Below are 21,212 nucleotides of genomic sequence, written 5' to 3' on the forward strand. Positions count from 1 at the left end.
TCCTGCTTTGTTTCTCTGCTGTTGAACAGGCTTCTCTATAAAAAGCTGGTGGTTTGTTTCACTCAAGAGCAAGAAGCAGCAGCACTGCTTCAAAAAGCACAACTGAAGGTGTTGCAAGGAAGTGTCCGGGGCAGGCTGCTGCTGTCCAGAGAGCTCGGGAAGCCTGTCCCCAGGCAGGTCCCAGGAGCCCCTGAGCTATGCAGTCATATCTTGGATAGCTGCAAGTCTCTCAGGTTTCAGGGGAGTCATATTTGCTTGGTAGGTGGCTCCCTGGCAGAGGCTGCGAGTTCAAGAGGAATCTAAGGGTGGTCAGAGAATGCTGCTGCCATCACTGGAAGTGCAATTATTTTAAGGTACTAGGGCATGAATTGGTAGAAGTGGCAGGCTGAGGATTTGGAGATGATGCAACCTGACTGGGGTCTGCATGCAGAGTCCGTGAGCTCGTGCTCTAAACACATTCACTTGGATAGCAAATGAGTCTTTTGGGAGGCTGAATGCACAAGAGACAAGTCACACGCTATATTCAAAGCAGAAGGGCAGCTGGAAAACTTCTGGGACGCAGCTGAAGTCTGGGAAAACACTCATTGCCTGCAGATCAGGTTAACTCACTGTGTTGGAGCTCATCAGTGCTTTGACCACCTATCTGCAGGGTAAATGGCAGGAGCGTGTGGCTGGGCCAAGCACAGCATGGAGCTGCTCTGCACTGACCACATGGAGTGCCCAGCTCTCCTGGGTCAGTGTGGGTCAGGAGAAAGTGACAGCTGGACCAAGGCACCAGGAAGTGGCTGTCATCCTGCATCACCTCTGAGTTTCCCTGTTTTTTTTTCTTTACTCCCCTTTTGGGGATTGCTGCAATGACCCATTCTGGATATAGGAGAACCTGATCTGATGTTTTACTAATGAGCAGTCAACTATTTGTTCCTGCTGACAAATCATTTGTCATCACCTGCACGTTGCTGCTTGTATGATGCATTTTCTCCCTGAATTTTAAACTATTTTACAAGAAGGTGTTGGGACTTGCTCTTCCCACTGGAATGGAGAATTAAAGGGGGAAGTCATCCAAGGTCATCACTCCATGGTAGAGCTGGAGAAAGGACCCATGGTTGTCCTCCTGAAGGTAGGTTAGGGCATCTGTGCAGAAAATGGTTGCTAAAAAAAAAGTGCGGAAATAGAGCCAAAGATTGAGTGTCTGTGTTGCAGTTTGCATTGACTGAATCCCTTTTCCCCCTTTCTGGTTTATCCCATGGCATCTATTGTGTGTCAAAGCCCCATTTTCCTTTCATTGTGGCTTGTTGCCTAGAGGTCTTTCACCTTCTCAGAAGCCCCCAACATTGGCCCTGCTGATCTCAGGGAGGTCACAGCTCTGCAGTCCAACTGTGAGATCCACCAGGGAATGATACTCTCAGTTTTCAGCCCCATTAACTCATGGAAAAAGAGCAAAATTTCTAACGGAGAAATCCCCACCTTTTGCTTGTAGACACACTCAGCACCTGCAGTTTTGGGACTGCGGCTTTTGCCCACACATTTCCTCCCATGGCAACATATAGCTGTCAAAAAATTCACATTCCATCAAATAAAGTTTCAGGAAAACTTTGCAGAAAGACTGCAGTGCAGAGGCAAGAAAGTCCTGGTTTCCATCATGTCCTTCTCTGGCAGGATCCACACTCCACCAACACAGCAAACTTGTGATGGCAAGTTGAACATGAGTCAGCAGTGCCCTGGAGGGTGAAAGGGACAGCCATGTCCTCAGGGGCATCAGGTCCAGCATCACCAGCTGGGCCAGGAAGGGCATTGTCCCGCTCTGCTCTGGGCTGGGGTGGCCTCACCTCGAGCCCTGGGACAGTTCTGGGCACCACAATATGGGAAAGATCTGAAGCTGTTAGGGAGTGTCCAAAGGATGGACATCGGGTTGGTGAAGGGCCATCAGGGGACAAGTCTAGGGCTGGACTATACAAGGCCTGTGGTGTGAGCAGTTAATAGAAATGATTCTGTACAGGGCATTGAAAGAACAGGCCTGTCTGCCTTGAGATTATGGCCATGTGGGACCTGCTAAGTAATAACCAGGATGTTATTCTGGCACTGGATCTCGTAGCAGGTGTCATATGCAAAAGTCTCCAGTTCAAAGGTCTGGGTTTTTCCTGGAACATGACAAAATTAAGGGCTGGCTGGGCCTCTGGGATTGCTCATCACAAAACTGATTTTTTTCAGCTCCAGAATCTTGTAACAAAACTGGGAATCAATCTTTCTGTTATAGCACAGAAAGATCCCAAGGGCCATTATCACAGCAGCCATTTCTGCCTCCTCTCTTGCCTCCCAGCTCCAAGTGGAACGGGGCAAGAATTGCCTTGACAGTATTTTCTACATTTCTCCTTTTGCTCCAGGTTTGCTTCTGGAGACTCCAAGCTGAGCTGCAGTGATGATGACAGGGAGCATTTCCAATTCAAAGACATCAGGGATGGCTTCAGCTCGACCTTCGAGAAGATCGTTGAGTCTGACCTTATGAAGGGGACCTACTACAGCAGCCTGGACTCTTTGGACGTGCTCTCCCTCACAGACGAGACAGACAGCTGTGTCAGTTTCGAGGCACCACTCACCCCACTGATCCAGCAAAGGGCCAAGGAGAGCCCCGAGCTCTTGGAGCAGAAACTGGCAGCCCAGCAGAGAGAGGCCCTTCACCACATGGCTGCTGATAAGCAAGAGCAGGCGGCAGCCAAGCCTGCGGAGGGGGATTTTGGGAGCCCTCTCAGACACTCAATTACCAGCAGCAGGTCAGAGAATGTGCTGAGCCGGCTGTCCTTGAAGAGTATCCCAAATGGGTTCCACGTGGAGGGGTCAGAGGAGGATGCCACCAAGATCATTAACTCCATCAGGTAAGGCAGGGAGTTTCATGGACAGTGGCTCCTTTTCTTAGGAAATCCCAGTCCAGGAGCAAGGCTCAGTGGACATGACTGAGTTGGAACTGCTCTTTCACCCCTTGTGCTTCCTCTCATGTGCTGTTGTGGCAGAAAGGCCAAATACCAGCAGGAAAGCTTTCACCTGCACCTGCAAAGCCCTTGGCAGGTTAGGGATGGTCAGGTGCCCTCCCAAATGCCTCTGAAGGGCAGGGAAACTTCAAGGTTTCACTTAGGGCAGGGTACCCCTAGAGAAGCCTCCCCAAAGGTTCTTCTGCAGGCAATGAGGAGATCAGCAGAGACTTCATTCATCCTCTGGACCAGCTCAGACCCAAACCATCACCCCTGGGAGGCAGCAGCTCATCAGCGGGTCACTTCCCTGCCTGAGGAGGCCAGGTGATGAGCAACCAGATCAGGGGAGAGCTGGAGTGAAGTTGTATGTCCAGCTATCAGGCCAGCAGTGAGTCACGCTTCTTGAAAATGCATGAATTGGTGCTGTAAGTGGCCTTGGGCAGGCAGGTAAAGGGCCGTATGCCCACCTAGATGGTGCCAGCAGGGCTGCTCAGAGCGTTGTCTATGGGCACAGCTGGTGACAAGGCCAGTAGGCATCTGCAGGGGAGCAGCTCGCCAGTAAAAGCTGGTCTGATGCCAGGATTTGTACAAATGCAGTTTCTCATCCTCAGCAAATAACCTGAACTGAAAAGCATAGCATCTATCCCAAAGATTTCCTGGATATCCATGGCTTGGAAAGAGCTTGGGACCCCCAGTGGGGAGAGAGGAAGCTTAAAAGGTGTTGAGGCTGCTTACTTTGATACATCCTCATTTCTCAGGGGGAAGCCGCCCTCCCCCTGACCTTTCCCACTGCTTTGGAATTGCACTGCACTATTTAATTTGAGCCGAAATGAAGGAGGGTTTGTCCAATGTCCACTTCACAGCCGTATGTCTTTTAGTGAGAAGATCTTTTGTACTTCTTCTTTGCAAGAAGAGATCAAAACGTGGCGTTTTCTGCGGGTTCCACCAAGCCACGCCGCGGCTCCTTGAACGTTTCTTGTCTCTGCACAGCGACGCCAGCCTGAAGGACACCCTGTCGGACTCGGACTCAGACATGGGCAGCACGGAGCAGCTGGACCAGGGCAGCACAGACACGCTGGCCAACGGCTGCAGGGCGGACAGCGAGGCTGCCAAGAGGTTGGCCAAGCGCCTCTACAACCTCGAGGGCTTCAAGCGCTGCGACGTGGCCCGACAGCTCGGGAAAAAGTATGTGGGGGCCAGCCCTGGGAGGGGGTGACAGGGACACGAGGCTGGGAGGGCAGGAAAAGGCTGGAAGGGCCAAGCCTGTGTGCTGGATGGAGTCAGGGCTGCTGGGGATCCTTCCAGGTGAAGCTGGAAGCCCAATGCCCTTAAAGTATGAATCCTACAAGCTGCCTGTAGTATTGGGCAGTAAATGTCACTGCTGCCCACCAGAACCAAGAGCTTCCTGCCTTTAGGAAGAGCCCAGAAAGACTAAAGCAATCCCCAGGCTGAAGGGTTTGGGAGCCAGACTTGCCTCTGCACTGGGCTCCCTGCCACTCCCCAGGTTTTTCATGTCTGCACCCCAAAATCTTCTTGCCGCAGAGCCTCCCTACCCGGTCTGTAGGAGGGTAGGAAGGGTTTTCTGGAGAGCCAGGGACACACAGGGAGGTCCAGGCTCTTCAGCTGGTAGATTTGGCTGGGTAAGGCAGAAGGGAAATCAAAAAATACTCAAAAGTGGGAGAGTTACAGAGATTTCTAAGAGACAGAGTAACAGTAACAAGTGTAGCAGTAACAGATTATTTTAGGATGCCAGTGGGTGTGAAGGCACCAATCCCCATCATCCTTTGCCTGGATCAGATATAACCTGTGTTGCCGGGATTTCTTTTTTTTCTTTTTTTTTTTTTCTTTTTTTTTTTGTCCTTGGAGTGTCTCCCCCCTGCCCTGTCCAGAACACACCTGTCCCTCAGCACATACCCACACTTTCAGTACCAAGGCTTGTCTTCATTCCCAGCTTAGTGCTGGGACAGAAAGAGCCCAGGAATTGTCTCCTAGAGAGGCTCTTTGCATCCTCTGGCAACACCCTCATTCTCCTCCTTTGCTGAGGTTCCTGTAGCAGGTGCATTGCTGGTTGCCCTTGCCTCAGGTGTGTAACATCCTTCTCCCTTCTTTCAAATTTGCCGTGACAGCCCACTGAGGGGGGAAGTTTCAAGCACTGCGTTTCTGAGCCTGTCCCTTTGCTGTTTCCTGCAGTCCTCGCTCACACCTGCAACCCTCACGCCTTGGGAGGCTGTTTGGTGACCCACATCTGGGAATTCACCCAGCCTTTGAAATGAAAGTTTTGTTTTGATCAGCTGGGTTTTGACATCTGAACCATTTCCTGACATGAGACCTAAATAGAGCTGCAGACTCTTGGATCATGCAGGTGGATTGGCAGAGCAGAAAAGGAAATAGGGTGAAGATAGGTATTTATAGGTATTAATATAGGTACTAAGTCAGTCTTGCTCACTTAAGACAATGCAAGACCAACCTGCAGTGCTGGGAGCAGACTAAGTTTAAATGATGCTTTCAGGCCAGCTCTGTGTAGGAGGGCTGTACAAAAAGTGAAATCTCATTTTACCACTTTTTTTTTTTTCTTTGTGATAATTGGCAATTTTCTAAAAAAAAAAAAAAAGTAAAAGAAAGCCAAAACTATTCATCATTGTCAAACAGGCAGAAAAGGCTTGACAAACAAAGAAATGCAGGTTGGATATCTCCCCACAATTTGCTTCCATCTGCCTCAGTTCTCTGAAATTAACCTGAAATTCTGTGAAAACACCCAGAAATTACCATTGTCCCACCAAAGGGCAAATGTTCGAAGGCTAAACTGAACTCTGCGTGGAAGACTCTTCTTCCAGCATTGGTCTGTGGCCCTCTCAGCTCCATCAGTGCCCACAGCCACATCTTGTGCTGGGTGGTGGTTGAACTGTCCCAGGCTGTGCAGATGTCAGTGCCAGGCACTTCCTTGTAGGGTTTCCCAGAGCCGTGCCCACCAAATCCCTGCAGGACAGTTCCAGCATGGCAGTGCCCTGGGCTGTGGGGCCTGTCAGGGTCCCAGCCATGGGCACAAGGCCTGTTTTATCCCCCAGAGAGGAGCTTTTACTCACACAAGCTTCTTATGGATCTGAAGTGACCCAGATGATGCAAAAAAGAGCCCTGCCCTGCAGGGCAATGGGATTCAGGCTGTAAAACAACACAAATCCTTCCACATTCCCACCCATGGGAATGGACTGGGAGAAAAGGCTCCTGTGTCCCCCTGGGGTGGCTTGTGACCCTGCAGGTCAGTCAGAACTCTTGGTGCCTGGACCCCCCCAAAGCAGGCAGAGGGAGGGAGCATCAAACTGGGGTGTAAGGTGAGAGGAGGTCTGTGGAGGCTGAAAGGGCAGCAGCCAGAGGATGCCAAGCATGTCCCCACAGGAAATGCCTTGCAGGGCCACCAGCCAGAGCATGGCAGGAATGTCCCCATGGGAAATGCCTTGCTCTCCTTGTAGGAATGTCTCTGTCGTCATGGTGGAAGTGTCACCCATTCCTGCAGGAAGGGCTAGCACTGGCATAGGGACAGAGGAGGAGAATTCCCGAGTGAGGAAACCAGAGCAAACACAAAGGCCTATCTTAGAGTGGGACATGGTCTTGCCCTTACCACTGCTGTTATCCCATGGCCCGGAGCATGTTAACTGGCTCTGGAGCTCAGGGTGAAGAGTCCCATCTCTGTCCTGGAGATGAACAATAAACAGGAGTTTACTGTTTGCAGGGGTCTGGCTGCCTTCTGGTGTCTTGTGACACTGTCCAGTCCCCTTGGCAGAGCCAGCAGCCCCTGCCTGGAGCTCACTGAGCTCTCCTGCTCCAGTCTCCAGCAGCACCCACCTGCCACAGGAGCAAGGGGCTCTGGTGAGGGGGTGGGATGGGAGCCTGTGCGGGTGAGAGCAGGAATATTTCAGTGGGAGGAGATATTTCTCACCCACATCCAGCAGTGGAAGAGAACCAGGCGTTGGAGGAGCACAGGACATCCCTGTGGCCTCCTCCTGGCTGGTTTGGGAGGAGACTCTGCCTGGCCAGCAGCCCAGCACAGGGGTGCAGCAGGGCAGGTGTCGCTCATTCTCAGGAGTCGGGGGCTGGCTGTGGGCACATCAGGGATGTATTCCAGCAGCATTCCAGGCCAAGAACAAGTCTCCCTGCATCTGAGATCGTGTCTGCAGTGTCTTGCTGGGATTGGGCGGGCCAAGAGGCAGCATTTTGCTGTTCTCTTGTGGACAGTGTCTTCTTCCCTGACCCAGGGGCTGACCACTCCCTCTTTAATTACAGTAACGAATTTAGCAAGCTGGTAGCAGAGGAGTATCTCAGCTTCTTTGACTTCACTGGCCTGACCCTTGACAAAGCACTCAGGTGAGCTCTGGGATGGAGAGAGTGGTGGGATTTTGGGGTTTCCTCCAGGCTTCCCAGCACTGTGTGAGCCATCCATGTGCCAGGAGCAGGGACTGGGGGGAGATCCAGGCTGTCATTCAATCTTTGGTGTCACGTTTGGCACAAAGTGCTGCCTCCAAAAGTGGGCTTCAGCAGGAGGGCCCACAGCCTGCCTCCCCAGGGTGGAGAGCAGCTCTCCCAGGAATCCCATCCCACACAGAACCAGAGCAAGTGGGAGCAATTTTTTTCCTTGGGACGGGCAATCCGTCCTGGTGCCGTCACGGCCGAGGTGGATCAGATCCCAGCTGGCAGCACATTTCCCTGCACAACTCCACAGATCCCTTTGCATCCCCTCTGCAGGGTGTGGAGCTGGGGGGAGGATAAATGACCCCTTTCCACCCCCACCTGAGGCAGGACCCTGCCCAGCAGCAGCTCTCTAGGCATCCCTTTCTCTCTGCAGGACGTTTCTGAAAGCGTTCCCGCTGATGGGAGAGACGCAGGAGCGCGAGCGGGTGCTGATCCACTTCTCCCGGCGCTACTGCCAGTGCAACCCCGAGGAGAGCACCTCTGAAGGTACCGCTGCCTTTCCTCTGCCTCCCCGCCACACCACAGGCCTCCTGTGCACAGAGCTGGAGTGCAAAACCACCCAGACACGGCTGCAGCTTCTTCCAGGGATCCTGCCCTGGTCGTTATCCCTGCCCTGGGAGGGGCTGGGGGTGCTGGGGGCTGACAGACCAGACCCCCCCAGACAGTGCCAGCTCACAGCACTGAGATGCAAACACATTCTGGCCCATGGGCTGGTCCTTGAAGGGCCTCACAAAAGGGCTGGAGAGCACCAGGGAGGAGGCAGGGACTGGAATATTACTTTCACAAGCAGCTCCTTTGGGTTTAGAAGGGGGAAGTTTGGTCTTTTAAAGAAAAACTGCTTTGAAGGCGATTTGATGGTGATTGTTTTAGGAAAAGGTAAAGTTTGAGGGAAAAGAGGATGTCTTTGGGTGGGGTTTTTTTGGGGGGTTTTTTTTGGGTTGTTTGTTTTGGCTTTTTGTTAAATTCTACACAGCTGAAGGGAGCAGATAGTCTTTAAGATCCCCAGACACAGCAACTGGCCTTGGTTTTGGCATAGCTGGGCTGCCAAGACAACAAACAGCAGAACTGTATGAGGAGGGGAGTAATCAGCCACAGCTGTGTGACTGTTGTGTGTTTCAGATGGGATTCACACACTCACCTGTGCCCTGATGCTGCTGAACACAGACCTCCACGGCCATGTAAGTAGCCCCTGGAGGAGCATCCGTCCTTTATTCCTTCCCAGGGCACAGCTCTGTTCCCTGATGCTGAGTGTGCTGCTGGACAGTTGAGATGGGTTGGCAGAGAATTCTCTGACCTGCTCCAGGTGGGATTTTGGGTGCCAGGCCCAGACCTGGGGACAGCCCAGAGCTGAGTGTCACTGCACACTGATGTCCTGCTGACACCAGTGATCCTGCCCAGGGACAGGCACTGCTGCTTCCTCTCCTGCCCAGCTCTGCCCTGTCCCGGGAGCTCTCAGTGAGGTCTTCCCTGCCAGTCCCTGTGGGGCTGCTCCTTCTTGTGATGCAGACACCTCTCCCCAAAAACTGCTGCAATGGGCTAAAGTGGGTTACACAGGTTTAGATTTGATCTTTCCTTCCCAGAACATGAAGTGAGGTCCAGCTGTTCCTTTTCCCCAAGATGTAACAGGCAGCCACTGGAGAGTTTCACAGCAGAGAGGCCTCTGGACAAAGAACTCAGTGAGCAGAGCTCAATGCACAAAAGAGTGGCTGGAAAATGGCAGAAGCTGTGAAAAGATCTCTCACCACCTTTTAGAGGCTCACAGTGGGGTAGTGGTGGGATCAGTCTCATGGAGCATTCATCCTCCAACCAAAATGGCTGGAGCCAAGGAATTATCTCCATCAAACCACTTCCTGCAGCAGCAAAAGCAGCATTGTGGCAAAAGGCAAACTATGTGACTACAATCCAAAATAATCTTATTTTCTCTAGTTTTTTTAAGTTTAAAAAAAAAATCCAAAATATGCCTCTGGGAAGATAGACACAATTGAACAAACAAAAAAAACCCCTAAACCTCAAAAACCTTACTATTTCTGTTCTTCATTGACAAGCTGGCTCAGAGGCCTGGTAAGAAGAAATGTTCTCATGATATCTAGGCACAGAAAAACTAGCTTTCTTTTGACCAGGTATGAAAATGCCTGAGCTTTTCTTTGAAAAATCTTCTCTTTATTTTTCTGCATGTGTAACATTAATTTCTTCTTCTCCTTTTCCTCTTTTTTTTTTTATTTTTTTTTTAAATTTCCTTCTGCTCCTGGAACCTCTCTTTCTGCTCTTTAACCCTTTACCAGGTGGTAAGTGCAGTCCTTCTAGTGTTTTGCTTTAAAGCACTGGCATTTTACTTTTTTTTGTTTTTTTTTTTTTTGATTGTGTTAAAAACAGTAAGGAATTTTGTTTGTCTGGAATCCCAAGTGATTGTGCAGTGTTCTTCCCTACTTGGCAAGCCATTAGCAGCTGATCCCATCACATGAAATGCTCCTGGTGTAAAGAAACCTCCATGAACTGTGGTGCACCTGGGAATGTGTGATTCGATCTCCCACCCCTCCTTGTTAGAGATGCTGCCATGATATTCCATGTCGCTTTTGATTTTATTTTCCTTTGTAGTGCTGTGTGTGTGTTGCAGTGTTTTGCTGTGCGTTGCTGCGGTGGGAGATGCCCTTGGTGAGGAGAGGGGGGTGGATGTGTGTCTGTGAGGGGGCAGTTCCTCACAGCACTGCCTCTGGCATGGGCTGCTTCACCATTCCAGCAAAGACCTGACACAGAGGTTTACAACAGCAGATTTGCACCTGGCCTTGGCGCCGTTGATTTTCTACTCAGGTGCGCTCAGACCCCCGTTTCCAAACCACCCAGAAAACTTTAAAATAAGACATTCCCTATTCGTGGAGGCACATGGAGTTGGTGTTAAAAGCCAGCAGTCACCACCACCAAACATTCCAAGTATAACAAGCGTTCCAAGACTGGTGCCTTGGAGTGACCACCTAGAACAGAGGCTGGACAAGGTTAAGAGAATAAAAGCAGGTATTTATTGAAGGCCTTCAATAGGTGCACCTTGGGCAGTCAAAAGCCGAGGGGCTACACCCAAGACGGGTGATGGTCACGAGTTTTTCACACAATTAAGTGTTTGGTTCATTTACCTATCAGGGGTTAATCCTCTAATTACAGTTTAAGGTAATGAAGTAATTTACTCCAAGTTTCCCCCCCCCCCCCCCCCCCCCCCCCCAATTCACTGTTTTTTACATCTACTGTGAGGTGTCCTTGAGTTTCAGGCCTAGAGAGGAATTGTTTTGTCTGAATGAAATGGGAGAACAGCAGCTGACAGGCTATGGAGTTTTACAGTTAGACACTAAAGCAGGACAGGATCTGAAAAATATAAAAGCTAAATCCTAAGGCATCAAGACTACACATGTAGGATAATCCAGGTTGTTGTGACTTTCTGCCTTGCTCTGTTGGTGCTGTTTGAGCTCCAGGAGATCTTATGGCAAAGTCAGGACTGCCCTGCTCCATCTCTGCCCTGGGGAGACAGAGCTTAGGGATGTGTCCTGTCCCACGGTCACTGTCAGCCCTCCTGGCCATGGGTGACACATCAACACCTTTGCATCACCACCACTCATGGGTGCATTTTGGTCCTTTAGGAAAGGCCACCTGCTGGAGTAATAACGGGATTTGTTCAAAAAGCAGAGCACCAAGTAAAGCTTGAAATGGAATCCTGGGCAGGTCCTAACTCCGTTTGTCCATCCCTAGTAATCTTACAAAGCCTGTGGTAGTGTCCTTAAGCCAAACCCAGGGCTCAGTGTGAGCAGCAGTGCTGTGTTAGCAGCACTAGGAGGGCTGGGGAGCTCCGAGGAGCGAGCAGCCCCTGGGTCACCTGCAGAGTGACACCAGTCTGCCCACAGCAGGTTTGTGTGGCCTCACTGGTACCCAGGATTCGCAGGTTGGTTCCTTGCAGGGGAGTGGTTTTGTTCCTGCAGCCTGGAACACGTCCACGACCAGATCGATTACTCAATTCAGCAATTAGCTGCTTTCCCACAGTGTGGCTGCTGCCCCAGGTGAGCTCAGAGGTCTCTTGCACCAGAGAAGGAGACAGATGACACAACAAAAAGGAAGGCATCCCTTGGGATGGGTATGAGTCCCAGACACACGCATGACAAACCCCAAAAAGGGCCTGTGAGACTGGTGATTTGTGTTATCTCACTGTATCCGCTGACTTCCAAAAATGCCTTGGCCTCTGCATTCAGTGCTGAGTTCCTCCGGGCACGGAGGCCAGTGCTGTGCATTCTGCTTCCCTGCCTCACGGTGGGGCTGGGAATAGGCGCCTTCTCCGTGCAAAGAAATTCCGTGCCTCGAAGTCCCAGCAACACCTGCCTCGCCCCCAAAATCCCCTCTTTCTGGAGGCTCCTTGCCCTCCCTCCTTTCTCCGTCCCCGCTCTGTTGTGCTGCTGGATTTTTCCTTTATCTTTTGTGTCCGAAATTCGCTGGCCAGCGAGCACACAAATCTCTTCTCTCTGCTGAAATCCCTGCCTGTCTGCTCGTTTGCTGAGCCCTTCTGCAGCCCGTGGAGCCACCGAGCGCTGGCTGGCAGCTCTGGCTAATGGGGCTCCCGGGGAGAAAGCCACGAGGGCTGAGCTGCGCTGTGCCACACCATGTCCCCGGGCACTGCAGATTTGTAACAGTGTTTTTACTCCTCTTTTTTTTGATCTCTCAAGGGAGCCGGCTCATCTGGAGCTGGCACCAGCAGGAGGCATAATTAAGAGTATCAGAGCTGCACCAAGGCAGTGCTTGGCTCCCTGTGCAGCCTGAGAGTGTTTGCACACACGGAAGGCAGGGAGTGCAGGGGGAGGCATGCTGACCTGATCCCGAGGCCTCACTTCTTCCTCATGCTTTCATCCGGGGAGAAGCCCCCAGGTCATCTGCAGTGCACTTTTGTGGGCACGGGTTTCTGATGTTGTCTCTTTCAAGAGGTTATTTCCTTGTACAGGGAACACATCTCACCCTGCAGGGCATCTCCTGCATTGTCTGCTGCAGCTTCATCCCCTGCCAGACCCACCGAGGCCCTTCCTCACTGAGCCCTGAGCAGGGCTCTGACTGCTGTTCTGGGCCATCCTCCCACATCCTCCTGGATGGTCGCCCTGCCTATACCTTGATGTAAAGCCCAACAATGTCAGGATGCTGTTGGGATCCTCAGGACCACAGGTGGCAGCTCATGCTGTCCTCACTGGCTCCACTGCCCCCTCCAAGCGATGCCCCACACACTGAGGGTGTGAAGGTTATGATATAACACAGCACTGGAGACACCCATCTTCCCTTTGTGACGTAAACTCTTTTTTCTGAACCCTGTAATTGCCACTGACTCTTGCACACCTCTGGTCCATCCCTTTGGAGAGGAAGGATTGCAGGGGAGCCTTGGGAAGAGGCTGCCTGCCTCGACCCTTGCAGGCTGAGGGAGTGAAGGGTAAAGGGTTTGGGAAGACAGGTGCCACAGAGGATGAAGCGGTGATATCAGGGATGCCAGGTGGCCTGGAAGCATCAGTACCAAATATTGTTGGCATTAGCTGGTGCTGAGTGTGTTGCAGGCTGAGATTCTCCCAGTGTACACGTGTTGTCCTCTCCACAGTACCAGTAGCTGGACCATTTCTTTTTGTAATGGCAATCAAAAAGAACAGCTTCCATCAAGGACCAGCACTCCCCTGCCCAATGCTGGCTGTTTCCAGGTGCTGGCACTGCAAGCTCACACCATTTCACTCACAGCAGGCTTGGAGCCCCATCCAAACATTGTCATTTCACCAGACAGAGTGCTTGTCTTGAGTTCTGAGACACAGAGCCTGTACCCAGGACCACTCCAGCAAGATCTGGAAAAGCTATTTTCAGGTGTCTTATTTCCACCATTAAAAAAGAGGTCATTTGAAGTATTTGGATGCTGGCATGAGCAAATAAAGCAGAGAGCCCAACAGCAAATCAGATCAGAAGCCCTTTGAGCTCTTGGGATGAGCCCAGGCTTCAGCACTACATATAAAATTGTCCTTTTGAAAGATACTGATTAAAGTCAAAACTCTCCACTAATTTAATGAGCTGCTTCTTTGCCTTACAGAACATTGGCAAAAAGATGTCGTGCCAACAGTTTATAGCAAACCTGGATGGGCTGAACGATGGGAAGGACTTTGCGAAGGATTTGCTGAAGGTAACGTGATATAAATAGACAGTGGGATACTGTCATTATTACTGCAGGGCCACCCAGTCCTGCTGGAACACTCTGAGCCCTTCAGTCAGCATTTTCCACTTGTTTCAGGAGGCGAATTGTAACCCCCATGAATGTCTCTGCTAACTTGCTGTGAGCCAAAATACATCTGTTCCCTGGTGGTGTTTTATCCAGGTTTGTGGCATATCTGCCCTCAGAGCATACCTAGGGACCTTTTTCCCCCACAGCTCAGGTAATGCCCAAACAAGGTTCTCCCCACCCCAGAACAACCATCCAGCACCAAAACTTTTCTCTGCCGCCACTACCACGTGATGAAATGCAACGTTCCAACACAACCAGTGCAGTACCATGGGATGTGGTTAAACATCCCAGAGGGAGCATTTTCTCCTGCCACACGGTTTAGCAGCACCGCTGCTCTCTGCACCTGCTGCAGGTCCAGCAGCCTGACCTGAATTTCACTGTATGGGAGGTGGTTGGAATGAGACGTGCCACATCAGGGGTGTCACATCCTGTTTGGGATGACATCCCCATCTCCCAGCAGACCTCACCCTATCCCAGCCCTCTGTATGGTCAGGACCACCTCCACAATTTTCTCTGCCAGCCCACTCCTGCTTCTTTCCCAGTGCCCCAGGGAAGCCACTGGAATTTTGCTCAGAATGAACTGGAAAAGCTGATTCCAGGGTCATTCATTCCTCCCCTGCCACTCAGTTCAAGCCTCCCCTGTCATTTTGTCTAGTTAAGACAGTGAAGGTGTCATGGCATAAGCCATGTCTTCTACCACTGTGTGGGCCAGGATTCACTCAGAACTAGGTACAGCACCCAGAATGAGTCAAAAATGTCATATTCAGGCTCCTGAGCAGGGCTGGCTGCCAGAGCCCTCTGCTGCTGCTGTGTCCAGTCCAATTCCCAGCGTGGCACACAGAAAGAAGGGGTCCAGCAGCCATCCTGCTCACTGGGAAATGCTTCTCCAGGACAGTCCAGCAGGGAAAGTGTCTCCAAGAACACAGACAGGGTGTGGAGGAGGAGGTTTCTCCCCAAGCAGACACGACTTTGATGAGAGACACAGCTAATTCCATGTTCTTTTTTCAGACACTGTATAACTCCATCAAGAATGAGAAGCTGGAGTGGGCCATGTAAGTATATGCTAAGCATTAAAGGGATAGTGTGCCTTTCCAAGCAGCTGGCATATCCTAAGTCATGTTTGCAATCCCAGAATATTTCCTGCCAAGCCCTGAAGTGTTGAAGTCCCTCTGTAGACAAATGGAGTTTATTTATGGCTTAGACACAAATGCTCTTGGGAAGGTTGTGGATCCATGACCTAAAGGAAGGGAATGCCCTCTCTGTTTACTATTACACTTGTAAAATGTTGGTTTCTCTGCAAGTGCTTCAGAAGTCTTTGCACAAGCAAAGATTTGGGGTTATTTTGAGACTTTCCATCTCTCCCACGTGTTGTTTTTTTTTTTTTTTTTTTTCCTGGAAATAGTATCAGAGAATCACCTAAAAAGGAAGAGACCTTGTGATATCTCTAGTTCAGCTTCCTCCTGAAAGCATGGTCAGTACAAAGTATTGAATTCAGACCAGGATGCTCAGGGCTTTGTTCAATTTGATCCTGAACCTCTCCAAGGACGGGGAACCCACAGCTCCTCTGGATCCACAAACCAATACTTTATTATTCTGAGAGTGGCATTTTCTCTTGTCTCTCTTGTTTTGATTTCTGCCCGCTATCTCTTGTCCTTGTGCCATGCACAGTGCAACAATGCACCACAGTGAAAAGCCCAGCTTTGTCCTCTCCGTAGCCCCCTCACACAAGGCTGCCTTGAGGTCCCCCAAAGCCATCTCCTCTGTAGATTGAACAAGTCCGATTCTCTCAGCTCTTTCTTACATTGCAAGTGCTCCAGCCCCAGGTTTCTTGGCCTCAGCTGAAGTCTCTCACCTTGCTGCTGCCCTTTCCTGCGCGGGGGACCCGGCAGTGTTTGCTGGATCGCGATATGATTGATGCAGGGAGTGCAGAGCAGACGATCACTTCTCCTCGCCTCCTCACTGTGCCGCTGTTACACAGCCCAGGGTGTTCCTGCCCTCTGCTTCTGCCAGGACACGCTGCCTGCTCCAGCTCATCCTGCTCTTCCCCCGGAGCCCCAATGCAGCCCTGTGGGCTCCTGGCCCTCTCAGCGGTGGCCTTGTACCCCTCTTTTTTATGTCATCCACAAGTTCGATGGGATCATCATTTGTTACCCTGAAACGAGCCTGGAAAGAGCTGGCAGGGTGGGCTCCATCACAGGTTCACGCAGCACCGTCCTCAGTCTTTCTCCCCCTGCTCTGCCACTCAGAGCACAGGCCAGGATCATCAACGAGGTCCCCCAACTCCAGTGTCTCTCTCGAGGGGAAGCCCGTGACACACCTGAGAGCTTGAGGTGACACGGGGGACGTCCTCTCCTCTCCTCTCCTCTCCTCTCCTCTCCTCTCCTCTCCTCTCCTCTCCTCTCCTCTCCTCTCCTCTCCTCTCCTCTCCTCTCCTCTCCTCTCCTCTCCTCTCCTCTCCTCTCCTCTCCTCTCCTCTCCTCTCCTCTCCTCTCCTCTCCTCTCCTCTCCTCTCCTCTCCTCTCCTCTCCTCTCCTCTCCTCTCCTCTCCTCTCCTCTCCTCTCCTCTCCTCTCCTCTCCTCTCCTCTCCTCTCCTCTCCTTCTGTGCCATCAGCCCCATCACCTGCTCTCTTCCTCATGTCACCCTGACCAAAAGAAGCACCAGGAGAGGGTTTGATCTGGCCTCCGTGGCTCCCTGGATGCTGCAGCGGGGCCGGTCCCGCCCGGGCTCTGTCAGGCGAGGGAGCTGCGGGCTGGGTCATGGAAGGACACGAGTGCATCTGCCTCGGGGTGCGGGCTGAGCTTCCACAGCCAGCACAGCTCCCTGCTCGGGCACATCCCGGGGCTGTCACCTGCCGGGGGTGTCACCTGCCGGGGCTGTCACCTGCCGGGACTGTCACCCTGCCGGGGCTGTCACCTGCCGGGGCTGTCACCCTGCCGGGGTCCCGCTGCCGCGGGGCAGCTCCAGCCAGCGGCGCCCAGATCCCTCCCGCCTCTCTTCACCGCTGTATCCCTGCATCCCCTCACCCATCCCAACCGGGCCGGGGCCCGCCTTGCTGCCGGCTGTCCTGCTGGGCTGCAGGCTCAGGGCCCGCAGCTCCCCTGCAGGGGGACAGATGCCCCCTGGCATGGGGGACCTGGGTCAGGGACTCCCTGGTTTTCTTTTAGAGTCATAACCTTGCACAGCCAGGACTCTCTTCCCTCTGCTTGCCTCTGCCTTGTGTCCGTGTCCGTCCCAGGGAAGGAGATGTCCATGCCCACAGATCCCACCAGGCAGGAGGTGTGTGACCACAGCTCAGAGGGTGCAGCCCAAACACCCGGGCCCCACGAACTCCCCACTCAGGAATAGTATCTGGGCTCTGCCTCAGCCCCAGGACTCCTGGGGGAGCTGAGGGCTAAGAAATCATCCTTCTCTTCCAAGAGGTGTCTGATGCTTTGGCCATCTGCTTGCTGCAGGTGGGGATTTGTGTTTTGCTGCTCACACCCCAGCCTATAGATTCATGGAGTGTCAGTCATCAGCTCAGGTTTGGTCTCAATCTGATCTGCAACCTGAGGTGACCACTCATCCCATGTAGACATTGACATGTATCAGACAGGGCAGAAAAGCCCTGTTTGCTCTTTCTCCTTCATGTCCCAGGGACACTGGGAACTATCACTTCCCATACAGGTTCTACTTTCTTTGTGCCAGAGCAGGTTCATCTTTTGAATGTCTGCAGATCTTCCTTTCCTCAGAGATGCAGAGGACATTCCTAAAGGATTGTCTCTAGGAGGCCCCAGGCATTGCCCCTCAGCAGCTGAGAAATGCTGGTAATGCCTTGGTCTTCAGCAAAAATCCTCCTTAAGCTCTGGTTTTAGGGCACAGAATTGGAGACTTTTCCTGTGAAGTGTTTGTAGTCCTCAGCATGGGATGTCTGCAGTTTCCTGGTGTTCAGACAAGCACCCAGCCCCTTACCTGTTTTGAGTGACCTCCCAGTGGGACCACTGGGGCAGTTACCTGCCACCCACACTCCTCCCAGCTCAGACCACCACTCTTGGCACTCTCTCTGTCATGGTCCCCACATCTGCCTCCTTTTTCTTTCTCTGACCAGTCCTGTAATAAAAACCTCTAAACCCAAAGCAAATGGGGCTGCTTTGCACTGCAACCAAACCCACATCTCACATCTCCTCCACTGAGCCTATTCTCTGATTTTGTTTCCAAGTGACGAGGACGAGTTGAGGAAATCGCTCTCGGAGCTGGTAGATGACAAATTCGGAGCCAGTGCGAAGAAAGTGACGAGGATTGTGGACAGCAGCAACCCCTTCCTGGACATCCCCCAAGCCCTGAATGCTGTCACCTACAAGCACGGCGTCCTCACCCGGAAAACCCACGCAGACATGGATGGGAAGAGAAGTACGTGAGCAGGGACAGGGACAGGGACAGGAGAGGTCCCCCAGGCTCTCATGATGAAAGCATTTCCTTACCACGTCCCAGGCAACACAGGAGAGATCCACCTAAGTGCTAGGACAGAGGGGGGTGTTTTGAGGCATTTGTAGACATGAGTGTTTTCAGGAAGCCTCAGTCTTCCCTTCTCACTGCCAAGGAATCGAACACAGACAGACCTGGTGTTCCATCCTATTCATGGGCCTAATCCCAAATCCAGTGTCTGAGCACTGTGGGAAGGCTGGTTCCTCAGTAGTTGTCCACTCCAGCCCTGACCTTGGGGACACTCTGGCCTGCCAAGCTTTGCTCCTGTCCATAACCTGCCGTGTGCTGGCTGGGCAACAGAACACTCCATAACTCTGCTACCAGCATACGGCATTACAGGAAAGGTAAAGGTATTTGGGAACTGTTAATGAGCAGATATTAATTAAACCTTGGGTAATTCCTTTTGCTAATTGATATGATTGGCCCAGTCGCTGCAGCTGATTAAAAAGTCTTGAGTAGAGATTACCACTAAAGACCTCCCTTGCTTCCAGCACATCCTTAACAGCCCGTGCTTGGAGGATCAGCTGTCTGGTGGTGATGGGGATGGCTCCCCTCACCTCCCACCCCTCTCCAGCTTCTGCCAAGCTCTCTGTCCCCATCGAGATGGTAATGCTCCCTCCTCAGGGGAACAGAAGCTGCCTTATCCAGCTGCTCAGTTTCAAGCAGAGGAGCTCAAGGAATGTCTCTGCTCTCCAAGCATTAGGTCCAAGGAACACAAACCTGAGTTTGGAGGAGCAGAGACTTCCTGCAGGTGTCCACTGGTACCCCTGTACTAGCTCTTGTCTGGCTCTGACCTGCTTGTGTTGCTGCTGGGAGGCTGCAGAGCCCAGCCTGTCCCTAAAACCCCTGTCCCTGCTCACAAACCACTCATGAGCAACAGCCTGGATGTGTGGGAGCTCTGGGCATCAGCGAGTGCCTGTGGAGGCTCAGGAGAAAGGTTGGGTTTGCCTGGAAGGTCAAGCAGCACTGGCAGACATGTACAATTAAATATTCTTCCTTTTTTAGCTCCCAGAGGAAGAAGAGGTTGGAAGAAATTTTATGCTGTGCTTAAAGGGACCGTCCTTTATTTACAAAAGGTAACGGTGTGGGTCTCTCCCCTTTGCTGTCTCCTGCTGTCCCCAAAGCTGTCATGCAGTCACATACCCAAGCAGAGCTGAATCCATGTCCTAACTCACACATGGACATCGACAGAGCTCCTCCAGAGACCAGAGCTGGAGGATGCTCTCATCTTTGGTGGTGGTGCTTATGCCAAGGGCACTATTCACAGCCTCAAGGGGAACCCTGAAGGAAGAAGCATGAAAGAGGAAACACAGATTTCTGCAGAAGGATCCCAGCAAGTAGGAGCTCTTGGGGAGGATGAATGAGCAGATGATATGGAACAGGTGAAATAGGATGTTGGTGAGAAATGAAATAGGAAGGTGAAGAGGTGGAGCATCTGACCAGTCTTATCCTGCCTATAGTTTTATTTGCTGGCATAGATCTGATTATGCACAGCTTTATTGAGTCTGACATAGGAAGCCAGCTGATGTAATCTTTTTGGGTTTCACTAAAGCTTTTGATACTGTCTCTCACAGGATCCTTCTGGACAGAATGTCCAGCACACAGCTGGATAAACACATCATGTGGTGGGTGAGCACTTGGCTCGTGGGTTGGGCATAAAGGGTGACAGTGACTGGGGTGAAATCAGACTGGTGACCTGTCACTAGGGGGGTTCCACAGGGCTGCATCCTCTGCCCTGTGCTCTTCAACATCTTCATAAATGGCTTGGACACTCAAGGGAATACTGAGTAAGTTTGTAGCCAATACTGAACTGAGAGGAGCTGTTGACTCCCTCAAAGGCAGAGGCCCTGCAGAGAGACCCTGACAAATGAGAGGCCCAGGCAATCATCAACTGTATGAAGTTTAACAAAGACAGTGCTGGATTCTGCACCTGGGACAGGGCAATCCTGGGTGCACAATCCTGGGGAATGAGAGGCTGGAGAGCAGCTGTGGAAGGGGACCTAGGAGTCCTGGTTGATGGCCACTTGAATATGAGTCAACAGTGCCCTGGCAGCCAGGAGGGACATCTGTGCCCTGGGGACATCAGGCCCAGCATTTGGACAAGGCTCTCAGACACAGGGTGGGATTGTTGGGGTGTCCTGTGCATGGCCAGGAGCTGGAGTTGATGGTCTTTGTAGGTCCCTTCCAGCTCAGATGATTCTGTGATTCCATGGTTCTATGCTGAAAATTTATATTCTTCAGGACCTTGATGACCTGGGTCTTTCCATGGGCTGCCAAGTGACACTTTGTGCCTCTCTGCATCCCTGTTCATTGTGTAGCCACCTCCAGTCAACACAAGTGTAATTCCCAGGGGGCACAAATTCTCATGGGACACAAAGTCTCCATGGAATGGCTTCCCTGAATGTTCTAGCATTCAGCTCTCTGGCACTTGGATGCTTGGAGGATTTGCCAGAAAGCCTTTTCCGGGGGAAAATCCGAGGAGACTGGATAGGGGCTCGCTTGAATGTCAGTGTGAGCCAGGCCAGGATGCCAAATGTCTGTTCATCATCAACATAACCCACTGAACTAGGTCTGAACTACCTGAGCAACACAGGCTGTGCAGTAACCCATTGAACTCACCTTGCTGGAGCAGCACTCCCCGTGGGTAGATGCTCCTGCCTATTGCAGCATTATCTCCACAGCAATGAGAGTAAACAAACATTGGATTATATAAGAGAGGCAGAAAGATCCCCGGGGCAGCAGGGAGTTATGACTCAGAGCTCATAGCACACCCCAATTACTCTCCTGTTTCACCAGGTCCTATGGCACACGTCAAAAACCAGCAGAAATCTGGCAGCAGTGGCTCCTACCTCCCAGTGTGGGTTGCTCTTAGCCCAGAGGTGTTTTTACAGCTGTGCCACTCTCTCCTGCAGCTTAAGGAAGCTGCAGCACACAGAGGAGCCCAGATCTCCTCCAGGCCTCCAAGTGCAGTGCTCTTTAAGCCAGCAGCACTCTTCTCACCCCTCAGTCCTTGTGTCATTACACATCTTCCCATGGAGTCCACCAGAGCCCTCATAC

At 51.8% G+C, this 21,212-nt stretch overlaps 1 protein-coding gene across 3 annotated transcripts in view; it reads left to right on the plus strand.

Annotated features, from left to right (window-relative positions):
- PSD2 (pleckstrin and Sec7 domain containing 2) overlaps positions 1–21,212 on the plus strand; it is a 53,633-nt gene that overhangs the window by 21,966 nt on the left and 10,455 nt on the right. For all 3 annotated transcript variants that reach the window (XM_066197204.1, XM_066197206.1, XM_066197205.1), the window contains 9 exons: positions 2,382–2,870; positions 3,954–4,148; positions 7,242–7,322; positions 7,801–7,913; positions 8,547–8,605; positions 13,504–13,593; positions 14,701–14,744; positions 17,890–18,080; positions 19,161–19,231. In XM_066197204.1, coding sequence (XP_066053301.1) covers positions 2,382–2,870; positions 3,954–4,148; positions 7,242–7,322; positions 7,801–7,913; positions 8,547–8,605; positions 13,504–13,593; positions 14,701–14,744; positions 17,890–18,080; positions 19,161–19,231 — 1,333 coding nt within the window. The remainder of the gene's footprint in view (positions 1–2,381; positions 2,871–3,953; positions 4,149–7,241; positions 7,323–7,800; positions 7,914–8,546; positions 8,606–13,503; positions 13,594–14,700; positions 14,745–17,889; positions 18,081–19,160; positions 19,232–21,212) is intronic.

Source organism: Chamaea fasciata, unplaced genomic scaffold (genome assembly GCF_029207755.1).
Source record: "Chamaea fasciata isolate MVZ Bird 193981 ecotype frontalis unplaced genomic scaffold, bChaFas1.0.hap1 SCAF_15, whole genome shotgun sequence".
Lineage (NCBI taxonomy): Eukaryota > Metazoa > Chordata > Aves > Passeriformes > Sylviidae > Chamaea > Chamaea fasciata.